Raw genomic sequence first — 24650 nt, 5'->3', positions numbered from 1 at the left:
ATGAGGGGACATTTACAGTGTCTGCTTCTGGCATTCAGCTTGGAGCTGTAATGGTGCTTCTTTCTCTCTCCGGTGACCACGTAAGGAATGGGACTTAGCTCCTCTGAGTCACATGGAAATTAGAAGCCTAAAGTAGTTGTAAAGTAGGTCTGTATGCATGGTTGTGTGTGTGTATGTGAACTAGAGCTACCCAACTTGACTGTGACAGGTGAGGACAAGAAGCTTTGCACCACTTGGGTGCCTTAGATCCCCCACCAGTATGGACCTCCTAAGCAAGTGATGCAGTGCTTGCTCATGGGTGCCATTTCTGAACTGCTGCTGCCCCATTGCAAGATCACCTCTTCTGCCATCAGCAAAAACAGTGCTATGTGCTGGGAACTTGAAAGCAGTAGGCAATAAAGTAAAATATACAGAATTATAAATTAATCAAAATGTCATTCTCATACTTAGAAATGTTTTTATTAAATATTTAAAACTTCTGTATGAGACAAATAATATTGGTGGCTTTGTGCAACACAGTGATGTGTAAAGTAAAACAATTTAATGTGCAAAAGAAGTCAGTATTAAATTATCCTTCATTTTGGCCACTCAGCCAGAATGATTGCACATGGAAGAGTCACTTATGGCATGTCAAGCGCAGTGCATTGCCAAACAAAGAACTGCAAGCCAGTTTAAAATAAGCTGGCTTCAAAATCAGAAGGAGGACAAATTGGAGCCCCAATCGCAAATGTGGCTTTTTTGCTTTCAGGATCCAAGCCATAAACTCTTCACAGTGCCTTGCCTTGTTAAGTAAACGAATGAAAACACCACATAGTTATCCTTCTGTGAAATAAAATTAATTCTGAATTCTTTGAATAAAATGTTTTTACTTTTCTCACTGACAAAGCATTTTTCCACATTTTTAAATGGTGTTATGCTGAATACTTTAATTTTCCATTAATAGAAGTTTCAGATGTGGCGATCATAAGGCCTGTACGATCACTTCTTTTCTGACAGCAATTTCTGATGACTTTGTAGATGGCAAAGACAGGGATGGCCAAACTAGGCACTCCAGCGAGGATTACAATAACAGCATACACCCAACCGGGATATTTGACTTTCTCTGTTTTGGGGAATTCCTCCTGAAAGAGCAAACAATCAAGCTGTAAAAAGTCATGAGGAGCAAATATCTAGGAAAATGCACACGTTCAATAATTCAACAGATGAAAAAATGTAATCAGAGCAGTAGTTAACCACAATGGCACAATAATTTACCAATTCCACAGCAGTTTCCAGCTCAAGGGTTTCCAGTCTCAGCTGTTAATTTTACTTAAAAGCAATGGAGAGAAGGTGGCAAGAAGAAGCAAGAGCCAAGAAGGGCTCAGTAGCACTGCTCCTGGCATGCTTCCCACGCAAAATGGGCTTTGGGGCTGTGAAGGGCTCTCAGGTCACCAGGGCTTGGTGGCCAAATGGCCTTTGGGTGGCAAGGCTGAAATCAAAGGGTGCAGGAGGGCAGAAGCATTATTAAGAAGGAAGTGAGGTTGTCAAGGATGAGAGAAGAAAACAGGCCTATTTTCCCATCTTCCTTTCTTTCCCTTTCCATCTCTGTCTTTAGAAAATAAAAATTAATCTTTACAAATTAACTGTGCTGCATGACTGTTTCTGCTTTAAGGATGCCGACTGGCATGGAACCAGAGAACAAAAAGGCAGAGCTATAATAGACAGTCAAGGAAGAAATGAGGTGATGGAGAAAATGATGGGACCCACATTTTTTTATTATGCCCTTCTGTGTACCATATACAGCTTTTTATTCTGCAAGGAGAAGGAAGGAAAAGTAAGTAACTTGTTGCTGCAACTATGATCTAAATCATACCAATACATTTGGAAGAGGAAAGCAGAAATCTCAATATTAGTATCAGTTAATATTAATTTCTTCTGTCAGTGATAAGTAACTAGCACAACTACAGTGCTGTGATTTTAAATGCATACAGAAACAAGTGCAATATCAAAATGGCTTTGCAGATTTGGTTCTTTGTCAATATAGAAGGGATGTGACATTTCCAGCTCTTCTATAATCCCTAGGAGGGAACTGATATCTGTTTCATTCTTACCTGACAACTGGACCCATGTTTTGGTTTTGCCCACTTTGGAAAAGCTTCTTAGATGTCACTATATACCAGTTGCGGGCATTACAGCTGAATTTAGGACTTATTTATCTAAGTGTTACTTTTTATTATTACTTTATGTCTTGTAGTAAGTTTTTCACCAGAAAACTCTTTCAGGTGGGAGATTAATATAGCTGACTATGACTCATACATTAAAGAAGAACACATAAAATAATTCTAAATAAACATTTTGGTTTTATATACTTACATAGCTAGGGTTCCAAACACTGTACAACAGTTCTTTATTGACTGTCACCACAAAATAAAAGAAGAAGATAACTAACATAATGAGGGGACTGATAACTCTCCAGGTAATTTGCCAGAAAATATTAGGCTTATGTCCAATCATGAACTCGATATCCTTGTTAAACCTGGAAACAAAATCAGGAAGTTCAGGGCAGTAAAATCTTGTGAGGATCAAATGGTGCTCATAAACACAGAACTTCAAACCACGCATAGCTGTCCTTTCCATGGGTTTGCTAATGTCAACGTGAAATAAGGATTGATAGCAACATCAAGAGTTAGACCTAAGCAGTTCAATTTAAGGAAGATATAGCTGTAACCATATTAGAAGCTTTTAATTCATAGGTTTTGAAAGTAAGTCAGGAAAATTATTTTTGGAAGTGTACTTTCTTTGAGAAGTCTATAAAGTACAGGAGAAATAGTTTCAGTACAAAAGTTAATGTAGGTGGATTTTCCTATAACAGGGGGCAGTATTGTTCCAGGGTTTTTTGTAAGCATCTCAGAGCTGCAGAAATTAGAAGGAATGACACAATAGTAAAAAAGAGCAAAAGCAAATGGAAGTATTTCTTAAAATTAGATTATTTGCATAACTTTTGCTTAATTTGGATTTCTACCAGTTTTCTCAGGTTGAATACTGAAACAATATTTAGCTTTACACATTAATAGGAAGACCTGAATATCTATTATTTGCGTTATTCATAGAACATGCAATGGACAATGGGGCAAAAAATATCTCCAGAAGAAGAAACAATCCCTGCATTGAGGAGTGATACTCTCTGCATCAGTCCTGAACCAATTTATGACCTCTACATATGATGCAGCACCATGTGCACACACTTCTTAAAAAATAACTGGTCTGGAAGTTTGGCGTTTCTATTGCTAGTCCTCTTATCTAGCTTTCCTGCATATCCTGTGGGAATAAGTCTGAGCGGAATATTCAATTGGTCCTATAGCTATGAACAACACACAGAATTCAGCTGTCTCAATTACTACATGAATTTATTTTATCTATTCATCTCTAACTTCTAAGATTTAGGTATAATTTGAAAATTATATGGACCCCCATGTCCCAACTGCAGAGTGCGTCCAGGTCTCGTTTATGTGAGTGTCATGGATGACACACAGGTTCTCCCTCAAGGAGGAAAGACATATTTTTACCAATGACCCTTTATCAGAAAAAGGTCACAGAAACTCACCTGGAGCAGACAACACCCCCTTTGGGCAGCCCTGATAAGCTCTGTGCTCAGAGAGGGCTGCAGCAATGTGTACTGGTGGGGAACATGAAAGTTTAGTGTGAAGCTCTTTTCTGAATAAGCTCCCACCACTCTATGGCCTCATCCAATGTTTGTGTCCTGGGAAGAGTTTAAATTTGACTTTGTAAAGTGTTCTGGGACTTTAAAGGGAAGTAAAAGTGATCAACATAGACTTTTCTGTCTTTACTAGATGAAAATAAGCCTTCTTTCTCAAGGGTACTCCCTCTACTTGTCTAATTTATTTGATCTGAGTTGACTCATGCCTCCTCAGGTAATATAAAACTCTAAGTAGATGACTTAGTAGACGACTCTAAGATGGTCTACAAGGGTGTTCACCCCATAGCCAGGAGCAGCACAGCTGGAGGGTCTGGCACAGGTTCAAGCAAAACCTAAGAGTGCTTGAAGTCCCTGTGCCTATTTCATATTTCCTACATATTAATTATGAACAGATAGATGGCAAAATTTGATGTATTACACCTCTAAAAAGCTGATAGGATAATTACTCACTGCTACAACTGATAAAGTACTGAATCTATCAGCTAAGAACATTTCTCAGTAGCCTTGGATTTGCATCCTGCTGTAAAACAATATCCACAGCCTACCTGGCGATCCCTGCTTTGGACACTGCCATTTAGCATTCACTTTAAACACTCCTGGCATATACCTCCATTTTAAACTATCAGCTCAGTGCCAATGTACTTGTACGTTGCTTCTGCTAATTAAATATTTAATGCAATTATCCTAAAGAGGATTTATTGTAACAGCCATGGTATTTAAAATGTAAATGACCTATAGTGGCACTTACGTAACTGTTACAAAGATGTACACTCGATGCCGACTTTAAAAATAAATTATTTGTGCTCCTATTATTATACTCTAAGACACTGGCTAATGCTTAATATTTTATTACAATATCTTAGGGATGTGTTTATTTTAGCTGGTTGTTATAGAGCATTACCTATTATAATGTATTATTAAAGTGGAAAGCTTTCACGTACAAATAAAAATCCCCATTGCACTTTTAACAAAGCACTTTTTCTTTTTCTTGAGAACTGTTTCAGAAACCTAAATCATATAAGCAACACCAAACTACAGTTGCATAATTTCAGTGATTTTTATAACAGAAATTCTGTGCACCGAGATGTAGCAAGATTGCAGCTACACAACTAATCAATCTATCCCACTGGTTCCTAGTAATATTTAACTTGTATTTCGTACCTGCCAATTCCATAAATGTAGACGACTGAAAACATTTCAAAAAATGCAATTATTAACAAGGGGATAGAGCCAGAAAAAGTGTCAAATAGGGCCAGCCAGTAACTTCCAGACTTCAGCACAAAAATAAAAGCTACCAAGTAAGACCCCAAACAAATCAGACCTGTGAAAAAAAAAAAAAAAACAAAAAAAAAACCAGCATATTTAGACAAAGAAGGTGAAAGACATTAAAAGCAAAAAAAAAAAAAAAAGTAAGAAAATTTCCCAGTAGCTAGAAAGCTCTATATTTTAATTCACTTGCAGCCTGAAGTTAACAACTTTATTTTTTAATGGTACTCTGAGAAGGCCTGCTTCTATGCAGGAAAAATGGCAAAACTCTCCTAAGGTTGCACAGGTGGGAGATGCTGCAGACAAAATGGGAGAGGCTGAGGAGCGAAAACAGGTCCTCTTTCTCCTAGTTGGTGTGACAATGTCCCACTGAGAGAAATCCTGTTGGGGTGAAGGACTGGCGTCCTCCAGCTTCCCAATGGAGATGATGATAATCATCATGAGAGGGCTGATGGGCAAGCCACAGGGTGGGCAGCTCTCTGCAGGCTCAGGAGGAACCTCACAGAATCTGCCCCACTAGGGGATGTGAGAAAACCTTCAGTAGGTTATCTAGGACTCTGAGGACCATGTCAGAAAGTAGATGGGTGGTGGGTTGATTTTCCGGCATGCAAGCTATTCCCTGTGGACAGGGGAGGTCACTGATCTCTAAAAAATCACTTACCAGTAACAAGTTCCTTAGGCACTTTGGAGGATACAATATTAAGATCTTGTAAAGGCACAAGCACACCTTCCATATTTCCGAACATAGATGACAAACCCAAGCAGAAGATCATGATGAAGAAGAGAATGGACCACAACGGTGAGACAGGCATTTTGGTGATAGCTTCAGTGAAGGCAATAAAGGCTAGGCCAGTTCCTTCGACTCCCTGTGGAAGATTTCAGAAGCTCCAAAATTAGGCTCGTTACCATTGCACAGCGCTTAAATTTACATCAGTATTCACTAGACTTGCTATATGCTACACCATACCACAATACTTATGCTTTTTGTTTCCACAAAGACCTCCTAATGCAGCAAAATATTTACTGTAATTATAATACAAATTTGATTTCAAGGAATTTTATGGATGCCTATTTTCATCTGTAACTCACCACCTTTTTAACAAAAAAAAAAAAAAAAAGGTGCACCATTTTTTCTTGTAACTTTTTCACTCCAAGATCCATTCTCGCTGTGTTGTGACACACTCATACTGATTGGGACAGGGCTTGCTCCAGCTGCTTCCTCGCTTTGGACATCTCTTCCCTGGTCATCTTGTCCCACCACAGCTGCCACCAGCTAGTTCCAGAGAAATACTCACTGCTACATGAGGCCAGCCTAGAACACTTGTGGTTTTGGTTGCTAGTCTGACAGGTTGCCAATACTTTCCAGAGAAACTAAACAGTTTATCTCTTCAAAAGAAAAACGAGATAAAATTACAGCAACAACAAAAAAGTAATTCTTCAGTCTAAAGGGCATTCCAAGCCAATTTCAATGAATCAGTGGAAATATTAAAACAAACAAACAACCCAACAACCTTGTAAAAAAAATAAATTTCTGTATGTTCCTACCATATTTATGGTATAAATATGAGTCAGAGTGTTAAACTTACATCATTCAGGAAACTTTCCAGATTACAGGATTCAAACTTCAGGCTTGCAAAAAGCGTTGGATCAGTCATGTTACATAGCTGCTGCATTTGTTCAAAGTTATCTTGGGTTACATTACCTTCTGGCAAATCAAATGCATTCATCAGGGTAAGAATATTTCTGAAAAAGTGAAACACAAGTAACTTGAAATTATTTATTTGTAAGCATCCTCAGGATTCATTTTCATCATCAAGGAAGTTATCAAGAGAACAATGTCTTTTATAAAGATACAAAAGACACACTGTTTCTGTTGCTGAAGATCAGATTTTGAAATCGGGAAGTCCACCAGTTTTGTGCATGTGCAATTCTTTCTTTCTTATTCCCAGGTGAGTCTGTGACACAGAGTGAGTCTTTGTGACACAGATGGCAGCTAAATGGATCAGAAGTTAGGTGCACATCTTAGGTGCAAACTGGGTACCAGGTCCCAGACGGGGCAGCTCCGGGAATGTGTGAGGTGTCTGCAGTTGTGTATCATGCACTTTTACAACTTAATACGGAGGAGCTTGACTGGAATGCACAGTGTTGCAGCCCTGGTTGGAAGGGAGTCTGAATTGTTCTGCTAAAATTAGCTTACCTCTGATGACAACTCAGTATTTAGGCTCTCCGGGAGGCAACCTGAACACAGATCTGACCCAGGGACCAGGATACATTACAATACATTGATGCCATATGTTAGCTCAGCAGGCATCGATTACTGTGAATTCTGCATTATTTCCTTTTTTGTCAAATTTTCTAGACAATTTTCCAGTGGTTGGTAGAGCTTCATCTACTGAACTAAAATGGGAAGAATTTAACGAATTTATTTGGGTGATTTCCCAATGTAGTATGCGAAGTCACTAGCAGTACCTGAGGTGCCTACACTGTGATGTGGCCAGGGCTCTGCAGGACTGTCAGAACCACCTGGTCACGGGGAGCTTTCTTAAACCGGGCAGTGCTTTCAGTGGCTCATTGCTAGTGATCTCCAAGGCAGAACTCCATAGTTTGGCCACTATCTCAGGAGACCTTTGAGGATTTGACATCAGCCAGAGTAGAAAGCAGCCTAGCATCCTTTGTTTGTTTTTTTGTTAAGTATGTAATGTAAAATCCAGTTTTTCACAGAACCAGTTTTATTGAAACTTGCCTTATCCAGTTCAGTAAACACGTTCCCTCAGAACACGTTTCATGTCCATTGATGCAAGCAATTAATTTTTCACACTTACGTCTAAAACTACAGTTATTCGAGAATGTTCAAGTGAAATAATATATCACAAACTGAATCAAACTTATATAAATATAAATTGTTACATTAACTGCAGTTATATTTGAAAGAACTGTTTAAAAAGAAAAAGCAAATACGGAGTATTCTTTGCCGTCCTTGTTACTTTTCAGAAACATCACGGAATAATATAAAATATGGTTGCTTATGCAGCATCTATGCAGGAAATAAGGAGGCTCAAATAATGATAATTCCCCATGGAGCTGATATCACATGATTTAAATTTTTTAAAGTAATGGGTGGTCTGATGCCATGTGGGTCAGGTGATGTAATTGTTCAGAAATTATAAAGCCATTATCATCAGGCTAACAGACCTGCCTGAGCTAAACACCTGCATATTCTGTGTTGTGGTTGTTTGATTAATTGTTTTTTTTGTTTGTTTTTGTTTGTTTGTTTTGTTGTTGTTGTTGTTATTAGTTTTGTTTTGTTTTCCAATAACTTACTTGTCAAAACAGTCATCATATCTTTCTGTGGCTCTGAATCCAATGATGGAGTATACGACCGTTGCTGCATAGATGGATGTGAGACCGTTGATTACTGAGATAATCAGAGCATCTTTCTCACAGTTATTGCTGCAATTCAAAGAGAAGAAACAGTGGATTGCAAACACATTCCCAAAATGAACACTAAAAAGTGGTTGTCAAGACTCATGCAAAGTAGTCTACAGATGCTTAGGTTCATGAGCACGCTCTTGAAGAGTAAAAAAGTTCAGCTGTTGAAGATAGATTTAGTAAATTGGTGCCTTAAGTAATTTAAGAGCTATGTTGTGGGGGTTTGTTTGTTTGTTTTGTTTTTTGTTTTTTTTGTTTTCCCCTCAAATAATCCTATTTATAAGGAATAACTGCTTGAGTTGTTTCCACATCTGGCTCATAGAAAGTAAAACATAAGGGGCAAAAAAGTATGTCTCCTTGTTTTCATGCCTGATGTGCAAACTCACATTGGAATGAGCTGTATCTTGGCTACTGAGGTATTCTGCTGCAAGGTGAAGGATTTGGGTTTGAATTCAGACAGTCAGAAAGGAAAAGTAACCAAAAGTTTCCATAGCACTTCAATATGGCAAAATTGCAGTAGACAAGAGCACTTGGGAGCAGTTTTGTTTGATTGCTGGACAAAAGATGATTGAAAACATCCTGAAGTTTTGGAAATATGATGAAACATCACACAGATTGAGCAGACAAGCTGTTTCTTTGTGAAATTTAAACTGCCTGGTAGAGACCTCTCTGCTACTGGCACTTCTTGCCAGTGTATCTGTGCTAAGACAAAAAAAATTGCAGAGCCAGAAAGAAAATTGCATGTAAGAGAAAAGATAAAGAATCAATGTTAAATTAGTTAGTGGTTTTACGAGAAAGCTGTAAAGCTCTAGATATTGTATTTCACTTGGGCAAGAGACAACTATTGAGATTAACTTGATGTTGTCATATTTAATTTTCTGATCAACTTCAAGAGGAGAGGAAAAACAAGCCTGTCCAGCCAAGACTTGTGACATTGTGACCTTTCCTTATTTATAGCATTGCAAATAGGTCTCTGCTGTGTGGTGTGCATTAAATTGAAATTCCTTGCAGTACTCTCATGTCAATTTTTTCACTGTAACATGAGATTCTTAATGATGGGCTTGATAAAAATATTTCTTTCCTCCAGAAAAAGTAAGATGTTCAAGCTCCTCCTCGTCATTAATGTGAATCCCTGATGGCATTGAAACCTCACAATATTTCCTGACATCTTTACACTCCCAAACCATCTGGGAGCAGAATCATTCACTCCTGGTTCAGCTGGTGCTGAACTGCAGGTGGCTTAGCACCACAGTGTCACACTTTGGAATCTGCATGGTGTTTTTCTTATATCTCCATGGAAATTTCGTTACTTTCTGCAGTTTCCTCAAGTTGTGAATGACTGAGAGCTGAAGGATCACAGATTGGTTCTACAGCCCTGTGTATTGGGAAAGCATGAGAACACTACTCCTTTTCTTTGGGTCTTTTGGAAAGATGCAGAACAATCTCAGCAGTCCTCATGGTTGTGGAAACACTGACTTGGACCTGAAGCGGGGCTTGTCACTTTGCACTGGGACTCGCAGGCACCAAAAGTTTCAGACAAACTTTTGAAAAATATCTGAAATCTAGAGTGGTAGGAGGGAATTACATCAGTGACTGAAATCCTGGTGTGGTGTGTTCAAACCTGAGCCAAAATTGAAGCACAGATTTCTGAATGCATGATCAAACCAGTTAACTAAAACTTAATTCAGAGACATTTGTCAAAAATCTTAGGTTCAGAGAATGCTGCACAGTTTGTCTTTCAAGAGGATGGTGTTGAAGGGATGGAAGGCACCAAGAGGCACTGGTGGTTCCGCCAATATTTTGGGAGAGTGAGTGTAGAACATAGTGCCATGTCATAATTTGCTAACTGTGTCATTCCCTGGGTGATGGGGTTTTGTACCTCAACTCTTCCTGAGCCCCATGACATATATAGATGAAGGAACTGAATTTGAAAACTCCTAGATATGCCTTCTAATATCTGAACTAAAGATTTAAACTGTGGTCTGTAAATTGCTTTAAAATATGTGTACCATCACCCAGCTCCAACAGCATGAAGACAAAGAGCAACACCACATGTTGAGCACTCCTGCAAAAGGAGCTCCTGCTCATCAGCTGGTGGTGGGAAGCCAGTGCCCTTCTTTCCAGCCTGCACCACAATGTCTTTCTGCAGGAAATCAGCCACCACTGGGACCTGAAATCTTGGTTGAGGAGATCTAGGATCAAACAGAGATCTGCCCTATGTGGCTGAGGGGATGGTGTCCCTGTCCCAAGTAATTACTGTGCAATGATAGGGCAGAAGTGGACAAGCTTCATTAGAAAGAAGGAAATTTTCATATAAAATTTGGCTTTTGTCTGACTACTCACTGAACAGAGTTGTAACTGGAGAATGAAATGAGGCCTCCAAAGGCCAAGGAGAATGAGTAAAAGACCTGAGCACCTGCGTCCAGCCACGTCCCTGGGTCAGCCAGCTCGGTAACCTGAGGCAACAGACATAGAACTTTAAGCATATGCAGCGTCACTGTTCAGACTGAACATGAGGAACTTAAAACAATAAATAAGCCAATAATGTTAACCATACAGAACTCACCATTTTTGAAGAATGTTAACAAATAGATCAATACCACTGTCAAACTTGCTTTAAAACAAACAAACAAACAAACAAACAAAACCCACCAAAAACCAAAAAAACACCCCAACTATCTGGAGGTTTTCTTCAAACAGTTTGAAAATTGTTAAACAAGTTACTTTCCAGAGCTGACAGCTGCCGTGTCTGTTTCCAGAAAAAATTGTTTATTATTTAGCATTAATAATGACCATTCACTGGTCTTCTTATAGAAAGTAAAGTCCCTTTTAATTTTGTTTAGAAACTGTTGTATAGTCAAACTATTCTCTTAGGTCTTTTGTCTGTGTAGCCATACTGATTAAATGGGTTCTACACCCAACTGCATGATTTCTGCTTTAAAGTTATACTAGTCCTTAACTAGAATACAGGAAAACAAAGCAACCCCCCTTATGGCATTGCTTTGTGATGATCCTTCAGTTTTTTTATAACAGATTTTGATGGGGGTAGAGAGAGAGAATGTGTGTGTATGTGTATATTTTGCATCCGATGTAAAGGATTCAGCTCTTAGAATCGAGATTCTAAAGGTGTCTGAAGCACAGTTAGAAAAGCACCAATAGAGGGGACTTATTTTCGGTTGGTTTTTAGTTACAGAGAGAACTATTAATACATCAAGTTTCACTAAGGGAGGAACTATGCAGTGACTTACATTAGGGGTGAAGAGATACACAATTCCACTGGTTGATCCTTTCAGTGTCAAACCGCGGATTAGAAAAATGGTAAGCACGACGTATGGAAGGGTTGATGTTATATACACGGCCTGCATAAGAAGCATGTAAATAAAACACTTAAATAAAACAGAACACTTGAATAAAATAGCACTGCAGAAAAAAAAAAAATAAAGAGAGAACAAGCAGTGTACTTTGACTAACAAATAATAACTGCAAGTTTCAAATGAGACACTATTGACATACAACAGAAAACTATGTGTATGCAGTACATTTTGATATTGAACATTTTTGCAGTTACTGTGCTCTATTTAAGACCAGATGTCATCGTTGAAATTCAACTCAGCTCTTTCAAAAGCAGCAAAAAAATAATCTACATCCTGAGATCAGGTTGATTCTGCCAATGCAAGGATGGGGTCTTAGGGCTTTGCTGGGCAGCAGAACATCAGTCACTCTTCAGAGAGATAATATTAAGGACCAGCACAAACCCAAATAAATCTGTACACATATGGTTTGAAGGGAATGGCCAAAGCAAAAAGATGGAGTCCCTTGATCCTGCATTAAAGGCTAATACTAACGTTATGGTGGTAATACCTGAATAATGTTTTACTACAACCTGTAAGGACAAGGAAGCTGAATTGCTCACAAATTGCTCACAAAAATCTCCACATAAGTCAAACCAAACCAAATTAAATTAAGTTCCATTTCATTCAGCTTCCTTCTTCAAAAAGCAGCCCCAGTGGTGACACACAAAGTTTTAGATGTGCTTTACTGAAGAAATAGAGAGTTTCTACAGTATGATTAAGTCTGTATGAAAAAGGAATCACAGCAGCATAATAAATATCATCTCATAAAAAAACAAAATAGCGTACCTTTCCTGTTGTTTCGATGCCTCTGATTATGCACAAATACAGTACAGCCCATGCACATGTTAAACATAACAAAAGCCACCACTGTATAGTGCCTGAATTTTCAATAGAAGTTGAGATGTTTAATGTTTCTCTGTACCAGAAATAATCTACAGGAGAGCTCTTGGCACACTCTTCTATGTAATCTGTAACCACAAAATAGTTGTTATTCTGTATATGTTTTATTTACTTTAAAAAAAAAAATAAACACCGGTGTTCTAAATTATACCAGCTAATGCCAATAAATTTTTTGTTGGCAAATTTCAGATTCTTAGAGGATGGTTTCATGGAAAAATTAGAGATTTAAAATTGTTTAACAGGGATTTTAATACAGATTTTATTGTTATTTCTATTAATGATTTTGGAGCATAAATATATTCCTAGTGCATGGAATTTGTTTATCTTTTTTTTTTAAGCTTCCTGCAGCCAGGCTTCTCTTCCCCTCCCATACCTCCTTTGGATCAGCAGCACTTTGTCCTTCAGTTTTGTGGGACATCGTTCAAGGTCTTGTAGGCTCAGGCTGGATTCTCATCTCCCTGCAATGCGCTGACCTGTGCAGTGTTCTGCCCTGGCCTGCCTTTATATGATGCTTTTAATACTTATTCTGAGAGGAGAGGAGCAAAGCTCTCTGAAGAGCTCTTCACTGACCCACCAGAAAACCCTGCTTCACACAGTTTAATGCAGGGCTGACCACTGAAAACAAAACTGCTGTCACCAAGCAGTCTCCAAGGAGCTGCAGACTGTTGTCACATTGACAGATAAAGGCATTTCATATGGATTACGCATCTCTTTTTTTTTTTCCTTCTCAATACGCTAACGATGGGGTATTGGTGAACAGATTAATGAAACATTGTCTAATGAAATATTGTCTAAATCTGGAAAGTGTTAATATTTATGCCAGACTTGCACATTGTGAATATTTTGTTTGTGAACACATTTGTCATAATCAGCCATGAAGTTTCATATAAAAAAATCAAACTTTGTCTCAAAGATTAAGCATTGATCACATTGTATACAATATGAATTTTTACAAAACACAAGCAATAAACTAGCACAATGCTCCTGACAGGACTGTCATGTCTTGCTGTTGTTTTACAGAAAGAGACTCAATCAGGCTAATTGCTCAAAATAGAAAAATGTGCTGTGCAAAAAAATACATCTTTCATAAAATATACCTGTTTTGTTGTAATTGAGAGGACAGGTACTCCAAGGCAGGGGATCTTGGAAGGAGTTGAAGAAATACCACATTACCCAGGCAATAATAGCATTATAATATAAACCCACCAGAAAGGATACCGACATTGCTGCTATGCCTGAAAAAATTAAAAGTAGAACACAATGTAAATTTCAATACTCTTATCTTCAAGACATATCAAAACATATGGTATGAGCCTCAACCTTTCCCTGCTCTCCTCCCTACTCTAATTCCATGGTTTATAGCCTTTCCTTTGTCCTCTCTTTATTTTGGATGTAGGCTAAATCACTGTGAATTAGTTACCTAAAGGTTGGATGGGTGAGTCCTGCATACAGCCTAAAATTACTCTGGGACTGAAGCTGACACCACTTAGGAGCCAACATTATTGGTGGACTAACTCCCTGCAGACTGTACACAATCCTGTTCAGAGTCTTGCCCACTGATACCTAGGGAATTTGAGATGCTGGCTAAGTGTAAAGCTCAACTGACTTGGGATTTTGCCTAATTGAGACCCGGATTGTCTTCCCCTTCCGCAGTGTCAGTGCAGAGATCAGCAAATGTGTTGGGCTAATGTTTGCTGTACAGGCTGGATAGCTGCCAGGAGGCACAGTCTGTGAAAAGGTGCAGGATTCAAGCAGCTCTCTCTCCTTTCTCCGCTTGCTCCCAAGTAATCAACCCTTGGTGACTTCTCTGATTAGCTCCTGAGGGCTCCTAGGGTCTGAAAAAGTTTGAAAAATTCCAGGTGCAGTGAATAAATGCCTTTTGTAACTGATTTACAGGCGCAGTGGATGCCAAAACCAGTCCTAACTGGCTGCGTTTCTTCCCTTTCAAGTGTGTCGTAATCACAGAACAGCTGAGATGAGAAGGGACCTCTGGATGTCATATTGTCCAACCACCTGCTCAAGCAGAGCCACCTACAGCCAGTTGCCTCAGACTTTGTCTAGGCAGATTTTTAATATCTCTAAGGATGGAGACTCCAAAACCTACCTGGGCAACCTGTACCAGTACTTGTCACCCGCACAGTGTTTCCTGGTGTTCAGATGGCTCCTCCTGTGTTTCCTGTGTAATAAGGTATCTATGGAGTTTTTGATACTGTGTGCATCATGCTGCTTTTACTACACTGTCAGGTAGAGTGTTTGAAAAATCAGAAGTCTAATACAGATGTGAAGAAGTATTTTCTGCTAAATACTATCTCCATTGCTTTCAGTGTGGTACCTCTCTTAAATGTAAGAAAGTAACACCACATGGAGCTGAAGTCTGGTAGACCAGCTTAGAAACAGATTCAACTATTATTTATCCACACAATAGTTACAGAACAATTTTTTTGCACACTTCAACTTTCCTCCTAATGGTAAAAACAGCCAGTATCATAGTACAAAAAACATCTCTGAAGCCCAAAATTGGTCTCAAATTAGAGAAATGTTTTAACTGGACCCACAGTCCCGGGAATGTGGACACAATCTTGTCATGGTGCCTTATCTTGATTAGTGTGATCTATCAATGGAGAATTAGTGAGAAAGGAAATGGAATAGATCCTGGAATCTCTTTTGGGACATCGGAATAAAATCCTGAAGCTTGGCTCTTAAGTTTACCAGTTCAGAGACTTGTGCTTCTCAGGTGTCTTTTTGTATCCTCTTCAGACTTACCAACCCCTTTCAGGGCAGGGTGGATAGAGCTCCAGACACCCACACTGCCTTTCCTCAGCCTCTGACCAATGGCAAACTCAAGATGAAGCAGGGGGATACCCTCCAGGACCAGCAAAATCAGGAAAGGGATCATGAAGGCTCCTGAAATGGATAAGAAGAAAACAAAAAAGAAGTTTCCCATGAGTGAAGTGACACAATAAACACAAACTTTGGTTCTGAGGGCCTTTGAAACAACAAGTGAGTTGTAAGCATACTTGTGGAAATCCTTCTCCAGTTTCTGAACAACACTTTTGCCCAATTGCTCAAGCACGAGACTTTATTATAGATGTGGTTTCAGAGAGGAATTCTTATTTTTCCCAAGTGACAGGCATGAACAGAAATTATACTCTCCCAAGGTTAAACTCTGAAGACGTCACCATTAGATTGTAAGTGGAGGAAAGGTACTTTCCTGGAACGACTTCCTTTTTATTCTGCAAAAGTTTATGGGTTTATAATGATGAATCATGCAAATTATATGAAGTAGTTGAATGAACTCAGCAAGATGCCTTGAAAGATTAAGCAGGAGCCTGGGGCTGCCTACGAAAAATAATCAACATATTCCTGGTAGCTGCGTTCAACAGCTTTTATATTTGAACAGAAGAGATCTGAAGTCGAGAATTCAAACTTTGTCAATTATGACAAGGCTGATTAATACAGGACAAGTTTTTAAAATATTTTTTTTTCCTGAGTAAGGTGTACCTCAAACATGAGAGACAACATATAACACCATACTGGAATACTAAAGTAGTCCACAAAGACACAAATGTTTGAATATTGTTACATATTAGAATTATGGTTATCTGTCCTTGCAAAAAGTCTTTAACTTCCTAATCACAGGCAATAAATAATCTAAGGGCATTAAAAATGCAAAATGGTATGTGAATGGTTCAGGCTTGGGTTTTTGTTGACTTTTTCATCAGGTATGCAATGAAAATCAGATAGCAAGGGAAAGAAGAAATTTGAAGAATGGAAAGTATAGTTTTGAATTCAGGGCAGTTGAAGGATTTTTGGAAAAGCTGAACTGAATGCTTGTCTGCTCTGTGGGGTATCCTGAGGTCATCTATATCAGAGTTTTAGAAATTAACATTGATACGAAGTCTTTATTTTCTGTGTACTGGAGTAAAGCCTGCTAAAAACAATATTGTTGTATCAAGTGGAAACTAGTATAATGAAATCAGCCAACTATACTTTTTGCTTGTCACTCCTATGGAATTTGAGTAATGCTTTCATCTTTTGTTGACATTTTTAAGATTTGTTAATCAAAATCAGTAGTTCTGAATACATAAAATGCTATTCAAAATGCTGAGCACTTAAGAAATGCACATGCCACACATCAGGTTGAACGGTTAACCACTGATGCAGGAGAAAAGATTTTTTTTGTTGAAGCCTGTTGCCAAAAGTAGCTGTATAGACACAATATTCTCAGACTGCTGCAAAGCATGTCATTTAGCAATGCATAAACTTATTACTAAAAATGTGACACTTTTCAAAATCAGTGTAGCTCATCTTGCATGCATTAAAAACTATCTATTACTGCGAAAACAGAGACGGACAAACTGAACAGGTTTCAAAAGAGGAACAGAAAAAATACTGACTTGGGTCATTTTTTTATTAGTGAAAGACTGAAGGGCTCATTATGAGTTGTTTGTGGAGAAGGTTGCTAAACTTCCAGCTCTGCTGACTCTTCCTCTCTTTCCTCTGTGTCAGTCTAGTATCCCATTTGTTCTCTTCCCCACTTCTCACATCTTGGCTACATTCACTTTTCCAGAGTTCCTTGCAAGAATAAAAGCCTGGCTGTATTGGGGAGTAGCGGTTAGATCTAGGTGCCTCAAGCTGGCATTCTCTCACCTTGGGGGAAAGTGGTTATTTATTACGGAATGAAGGATGGTGGCCCACCTTAGATTTGAAGTAACTGAACTCCTTTAGCTGCAAATCCAAATTTAGCACTGTGGCCTTAGCTGAGATATCATTACAAATGGTGTCGGTGCTAAAGCAATCACTTCCTGACTTGTGTCTTTCTGAATTTCCACATTGCAAACGTGTGAAACATACAGGGCATATTTCAATTTTAGAGGGATTAAGATCACTTCGAAAGCAAGGTTCTTCTTCTCTGTCTTCCCACCACTCCAGGAACTTCTACAAAACTACTGGCAGAAGGAGCTGCTAATGCCAGACGTAACAGGGCAGCCCTCTCTCCAGCCTTGTTACCTGGCTGTTGAAAGGCAACTCTGCCAGAAATGGTGATGTACTCTTCAGCTGCCAGTGGCCCAGCTTTGTTGTTGATGATGTAAAAGTCCTACCCAACCCTGGCAGAGGTTCTGGAATTCATTGACATTGTATCAGACTCTCACTGCAAGGAACTGACTCCCTCTGTCCTTTCAGATAGTTTCCGGCATTGCTAAAGGTTTACCCCATTTAGTCTGTGCAAACTTGCTTAGCTGTGCTGGAGCATGCACTGGTGTGCATGCAAGGGCCTCTCTTCAACTGATTAGACATGCAGTGCATGCAGATTTGTTTTCAAAGGGTTTGTTTTCTACTGATACCCCACCCTGCTTCTGTGGACAATGCTTCTCCCAGATTTTTTGTTCTTGCTTTTATAGAAAACAGGATTTTTGCAGTTTATATGATGAGGGCCCTCTCACTGTTGAGATCCCTCTTCCTACATTATCCATGGGAGGGTCAGTGGGACAACCACCACACACACAACCTCTGGCCTTTCACAGAGACAAGGTTACTCAGCAATGCATGGAACTGCAAGGAGCCAGAAATATGTCATGTACTCCCACCTCATTTCATGCTGGCACACACTTTCCCTTTTGTCACAACTCTGTCGAGGGACTTTCAGGAGGGTAAGGTGAGATAAGAACAAGATAATTGTGTTTATACCAGCAATTTTTAGTTCCAGAGCATTCTCTCTGTTTTAAGCCCAAGACACCTCCTGAGAGTCTGAAACCTGACCCTACAAAGTTTGTATGACTGCTCCATCTGGATCTTTCTTATTTTTACGTCTCCTTTTGGATGCTGGATAGGTCTGCTGTACTGCAATTCCACTCCTCTTGGTAAAGCATTTCCTCAGCAATGGTAGCAATTCAGTTCAGAACATGGATCTGTACAGCTACCTGATCCAAATGTTCCTCATTTGCACTCAGGCTTAGTTCTTGTCACCCTTTGACACCCATCTTGCAGTGACATTAGATCATCTCTTGAAATTGAATAATGGAATGGCAGTTAGTTCTGACTGGGTGCATTGCTTAACCATCTTTACTCCTAATGGAGACATGTCACTTTTTTTCATCAGGTCAGAGTGAGGTCGCTTAAGGACTTGATTAGAAATTCTCCCCATGGTCAAAGATCTTGTTGTGTAAGCAAATACACAGCCTTTATAATCCTTTCAATCTATGACCACTTCTTTCTTATCATGACTGTCAAAGAAAGTATTTTTTTGGTCGTTACCATCTCTGTCAGCAGAAGGGAGGGAAGATGAGGCTGTTTCCTATGAAGCATTCAAAGCATTTCCTTTAAAAAGCGTTCAAAGGCAGTCTGAACTTTTCACTTTCAGTAGAAAGCAGGCTGATGGATATTCTGATTCAAGCTCCATTTTTTACAAGCTTGAGACATTCTTGGAAACCACAAATGCAGACTGCATGTCCACTTACAGAGCTCTAGCAATCTAGGTAGACATTGTGCCTCACCCTCCAAGACAGTGAGATTCAGCAACAGCACTGTCCCAACACCATAACTCTCTGTGAGAACAGCACAGTGCACCAAATTTGCTGCAAGAGTCTCAGCATTGAACCATCTTCTGTGGTGGACGTGCCACAAGTGCTCCATCAACCTCAGGGGATTTCCTGGGGTCTAGAGATACTGACAGAGGGACCTTTCTTAAGATACCATAAGAGAAGTCTTTAGGCATGACACATCTTTGACAGAGCAGTCAGATAAATGGACTCCATGACCTCCTTGTACATCCACAGAAAGGGGAAAGGATCACTTTTGTGAAACCATCTGTCACATGAAAAAGGTGTGCTGTCCATCTGCGTACTTGCAGCTCTCTGGCTTCCTCACTACCTTGAAATCACTGGGAAAAATAAATTTCAGGTTCCTGGATGAACACAAATGGAGAAAGTGGGTCTCCATCCACCCCTTTCATTATCACAGACATAAAATAGATGGTGTTCGTATACACCTGTGGTGCAGAATTTATATCCATATGAAAAAAAAATACAATTCAAACAGTTATAGCTTGAAGGACTAGCCATGTGTAGCACAGTAGCTTGATGATTTAAAAAATGCAGGGTGTGATACGTTAGGACTGGACAAATAAGTAACACCAACTATAATTGGCTGCAAGAATATTGGTAAATTCTCAAGAGAAATAAAATGGCAGTTCTCAAATATGTGTGCCACTCGTTTCTCCTTCGTGGGTTTTTCTCTTTCCAGGGCTCAGTTCTAACAGCCAGCTCAGAAACTGAACTCTGCTGTATTTTCCATTTCTCTCCAACCTTTCTGAAAGAAGCTACAATGGAAATGTGAGGGACAATGACTGCAAAGCTGCTATATGGGACATAAAAAAAATCGATGCTTTTAAAGTTGTCAAAATTTTATGAACCTAACAAATAAACCAATGATCTGAAAATAAATGTTGTATAGATACATATAAACAGTGAGTAATCTTTCCAGTCTGAAATCTGAAATATTAGATTCTTCTCCTGTTTCAATATTGGATTTCAGCACACATAATATTTGGTTTGAACACCTGTATGGCTATTACTCTCTCTTTAATCTAAGAGTTTCTAACATGAAATTGAAGAAGAATATTATTGCTTTCATGTAATTCCTTATAAAGGGAAGACAGGTAGACTTTCAGGCAGAGATGTTTTTCTGTGCTATTCTTAGACCTACGCTGTAGTGAAGGTACCAGTACCAGGAAGGAACTGCTGATGTTATTACTGTCACTTTGTTCAGTGTGACATGCACAGAGATGAAAAAATTCTCGCTCATGCAGTGGCAAGTTTTACAGCAGACATGTGTGAGCAATAGACTTAAAGACCTTTTTTTTAATATATATTGATGGTTTAAACATTAAATGTACATCCTCTTCTTTATAATACTCATCAGGGATGAAACAAAAATGTTTAACAGTTGATTAAATGCCATGTTGCTCAATAAAGATTAAACAAATCTATGTATAATGTCAGAGATAGCTATCAACTGAAAGGAAATTTCAATCTCATTAAGCTGGTGAGAGCACTGAGGCAAACACTGTGCCTTTTACGCTATGTGTATATTGAAATCTACTTTGCCTGTGATAATGGTGTATTTTGCAACATTTAAGACATGAAAAGTGTAAAATGTGCTTTACTCTACCAAATTTTACTGGGCTAAATATTCCATTTTTTAAAATACAAGCTTGTAACCTATGACAACAGTAAATAAATTATGTAACCACCAATTTCTTTTTTTATATTTGGGTATCATGGTGTTAAAACACTATCATTGTGTTGTGTGTAGGAAGAAGCAGTCCTCAAATAATTCTAGATTTAAGTTCAAACATCTGAAAATAAGATTTATCTGTACAACTCAGTGTTCCTAACTACCTTCACTACAATCCATTTGCAGGGAAAAAATCGGCCTTCCTTGTAGTCCAAGTACTATAGTGGTAAATTTTATACTTCATTATAGTCCATTTATGTTTCATGAGAGATATAAAACGTGCAAACACTGATTCATTCACAAAATAGGTGGACGTCCAATCTATTTTGGGAGTGTCCTTGCTGACATATGACTATCTATAGCCTTGCTACCAGACCTCACCCATGCTAAATGGCTCCAAACATCCATCAATATAACTTATATTTCAAAAAGAAAGAATTTAAGACAGCAAAGACAAGAAATTAGAAACTGTTTTCATGAGGTAGTCTATGCAACCTGGACTCTGCATGCACTTTATAAGACAACTTCTAATCATGTGATGATACCAGACTTTCTCTCATCCTCCGCAGGCATTTATTGTGTGGAAAACAGCTGCATTTTTTTATATCTCATAATGCATGGCTATTATCCATCTTCCTATCCAAAGTGAGCTTCAGGAATCTGTAAAGTAATCATGCCAGGGACAGAGTGAAGAGCAGCACAATCCCCATTTCTAGTGAGAGAGCATCAGCAGGGACTCCTGCTGCTCTGCACCCAGGATTCAGTGAAGGCATATCTTGAATATGCAAACTGTGAAGACATACACCATCCAGGGTAAAGGCACTGGCGAGAGTAAGGGAAAATGGAGCTCCCTCAGCACGCTCATGAGTGTAGTATATGCTTTGTATTACTTAACTTGGAAGAAGGTGCAGAACCTTGCACTTTTCACCTACTCTGTTACAGAGGCATGTCTGTGTCCCTGAGGGGGCCACAGAAATGCGAAGATGAATGAATCATCTTGGACATCACATTGAGTGGCAAAAACTGAGGCAAAACTTGCCCAAAATGTCTGGTAAATATGTGTTTCCAGCTGGAGGTAGCTGAAGCCAGACTTAAGAGTGTCAGTGTCAATCAAAGATGATGCAGAGCGCTGCATCTAATGGGTGTTTGCTATGCTGGGAACATGGAATCTATTGGGTGTTTGCTATGCTGGGAACAGGAATTAGAGCTGCAGGAGCCAGAAAAATCTCATGAGGTAGAAAATGTCTCATCACCAAAATGCCTTCAGAAATAAGAACTTCAAGATCTGTTTTTATGATACAGATAGTCCCATGATGAGAGCTGCTGTGATGAGAGGATGGCAGTGGTGGCAGGAATTGGATTTAGACCTGCCAGAAGAGACTGAGATACACTGTACAGCAGGGAGGGAGGAGGGATTGCACAACAGCTTTCCACCCTCAATGTGTGATGAAGTTAAGGAGCTCTTTCTAAGGAAGCCACAGGAAGACATCACTGCTCCCTCTTATGTTGTGATAAGAGTCACAGTATTTGGGGTTATACAGAAGAATTGATAGAGAAAGTAGCAAGTCTGGCTGCAGTGCCAACATATGTACAGTAGCTTGAAGCCCAGAGCCAGCTATTTAATTTCTTTGCTATGTGCTGCCTTTCAACTTCTGCCTAAAAACTGAGTGAGTGAGAGAGTCCCAAGGAAACAAGAAGCTGAGGATAACTGTTGTTAAGTGTCCCTGAGCAAGGACAGGCCACAGGATGATGAGAAAGAAAAATAATTGCCACCAAAGGCTAAATTAAAACAGAGTATTGACAGACACACACAAGGAATTCATAAATCTTCACCAACATCCGTCATAAAACCATGGTCCATACCAAGTTCTTTGCGTTTGTTTGATGTTCATTTTCCAGCTGCATTTCATGTGGCTAGAACATGAGGGAAAGAAAAGATAGACAGAAAAGCAGAAAAGTGTCTGTAAATCAATCCTGGGAAACAAGGCATGTCCACTTTCTAAGACCAAGCAGAAGAACCTGAGAAGCCAATGAGTGCCAGGAATTTTAGAGATAACCATCCACTTTTTCAAATGAAAATTGTCACACATGGAAAGGGGGTTATGATTTTTTGAGTGTGTGTGCCTTGTAATGCTTTTGTAACAAGAGTTCACTGTGATGCGAATGATCTTGTTTGCACTGCAAAATCTAAACACCAGCTCATGTTATAAAAATATCCATGTTAAAAGCATTTCTTCTTGCAACTGAGTCATCCGTTGTGAAACGTGCCTGAGTTTGTGCAATCAGCTCACTACAGAGCCCTCCTTGGTCCCTACTCTAACTAGGAAGAGCGATTTTTAAACATCTCACTGTGTATACTTAATGAAAATCACTTTGAAATACTGTTCCTTAAGCCATAAGTTTTCTGTCAAGGTCAAACTTCACAAAAGAACAAACCATTTTTACACATATTCCAGAGTAAAATGCAGATAACAAGTAGATAGTGGGCAGAAAAGACTGTCAGAAAATGAGAAATTTGTGTGGTCATATTTAAGCAATGGTTCAGCTCAAGGTAATTTTAAAAACAAACAGCAAAACCATGAAAGAAAATTTTAATATGATCCTTCAGTCCTAACCTGAACCCTAAGGAGTCACAGTGAATTATGTGGTAAACAGCATACATTTGGATTTCGAACTACTTAATAACATCAACTTCTAAAAAACATATTCTTACTGTCAATTACTTTCATGCCGTTACTCCTATCACAAATTACACAGACATTGACCCTACAGTTGCTATACAAAGCAGCCCCAAAACAACGAAAATCCTACTATGAAAAGATCATTTGGGATCATGATCAGAATCATACTCTCAAGTAGTTTGTTAATGTTTTGAAATAGACATTCTATATATGTGATAAAGTAACATTAGTTTAAGATTGAGGAAACATATTGTGTAGATGACAGTGCAAGACTGATTTGATCAATCTAGTGTCCTGAAATAAAACCCATTCCTTCTTTTTTTCCATCACTAGCATGACTTCAGTGGGTGTTCATAACCTGTGAAATAACCTTCTCCATAAGACAGTCCTGTAGAGATGAACATCCCTGTTCTTACAAGAACCAAACAGTTCTAAACATACTCCGTTATTTGTTTCCCAAAAGAGAGATTAAATCTAGTTTAGAGCCAAAATTAGTAAAGATATATTAGAGACATACCTCCACCGTGGCTCTGACACAAATATGGAAACCGCCAGACATTTCCTAAGCCCACACAAAACCCTACGCACGTCAGCATATACTGAGCCTTGTTATCCCATTTTGGTCTGGAGTCTGCCTCTTCTTTCTCAAGGACCTCAAGTTCTGCATGAGAAGGTATCCTGTCCTCCAGGCCACGATTGGGCAACTGGAGCTTCACCATATTTTTAATTTTCTGACTGGAAACACTGCTCCAGTGAGGAGATAATGAAACAGGCAGCTGGTTAGAAATCTGCAGAAAAACAAAGCATCTATTTGCTGTCTTCAGCTATATATAGTGAACCTTTGACACTAAACTCAAAAGAGCAGGCTTGTGGCAAAAAGAAGCGTCAGCAAATAATTCAATTGACCAAGTCAGCTCTGACACTTATTAAAGCTTTATCTGTCAAGGTTTTATGGAACAGGCTGTTCATCTAGTAGAAGACATTGATTTCAGCTAACGTAATTGGGGACATAATTTGGCTATAAACTCTAATCACCAATAAGGTTATGAAACACCCCTTGCCACTCCTCTGTTTAAACTCATTTAAATA

General features: G+C 39.0%; 1 protein-coding gene across 1 annotated transcript; it reads right to left on the bottom strand.

Annotated features, from left to right (window-relative positions):
* Positions 1–443: 443 nt before the first annotated feature.
* On the bottom strand, positions 444–24372 carry LOC102092964 (sodium-dependent neutral amino acid transporter B(0)AT1). The gene is made up of 12 exons (XM_005509991.4): positions 24079–24372; positions 15409–15549; positions 13743–13880; positions 12532–12713; positions 11641–11751; positions 10736–10848; positions 8285–8413; positions 6550–6706; positions 5625–5829; positions 4859–5018; positions 2353–2515; positions 444–1121 (listed from the first exon to the last, which is right to left on the bottom strand). Exons 1-12 carry the CDS (start codon positions 24278–24280, stop codon positions 912–914), a joined length of 1911 nt encoding a protein of 636 aa, XP_005510048.1. The 5' UTR covers positions 24281–24372; the 3' UTR covers positions 444–911.
* Positions 24373–24650: the final 278 nt, after the last annotated feature.

Source organism: Columba livia, chromosome 2 (assembly GCF_036013475.1).
Source record: "Columba livia isolate bColLiv1 breed racing homer chromosome 2, bColLiv1.pat.W.v2, whole genome shotgun sequence".
Classification (NCBI taxonomy): Eukaryota; Metazoa; Chordata; class Aves; order Columbiformes; family Columbidae; genus Columba; species Columba livia.
Note: the sequence above shows the minus strand (reverse complement) of the source record. Positions and strands in the feature narration are given on the sequence as shown.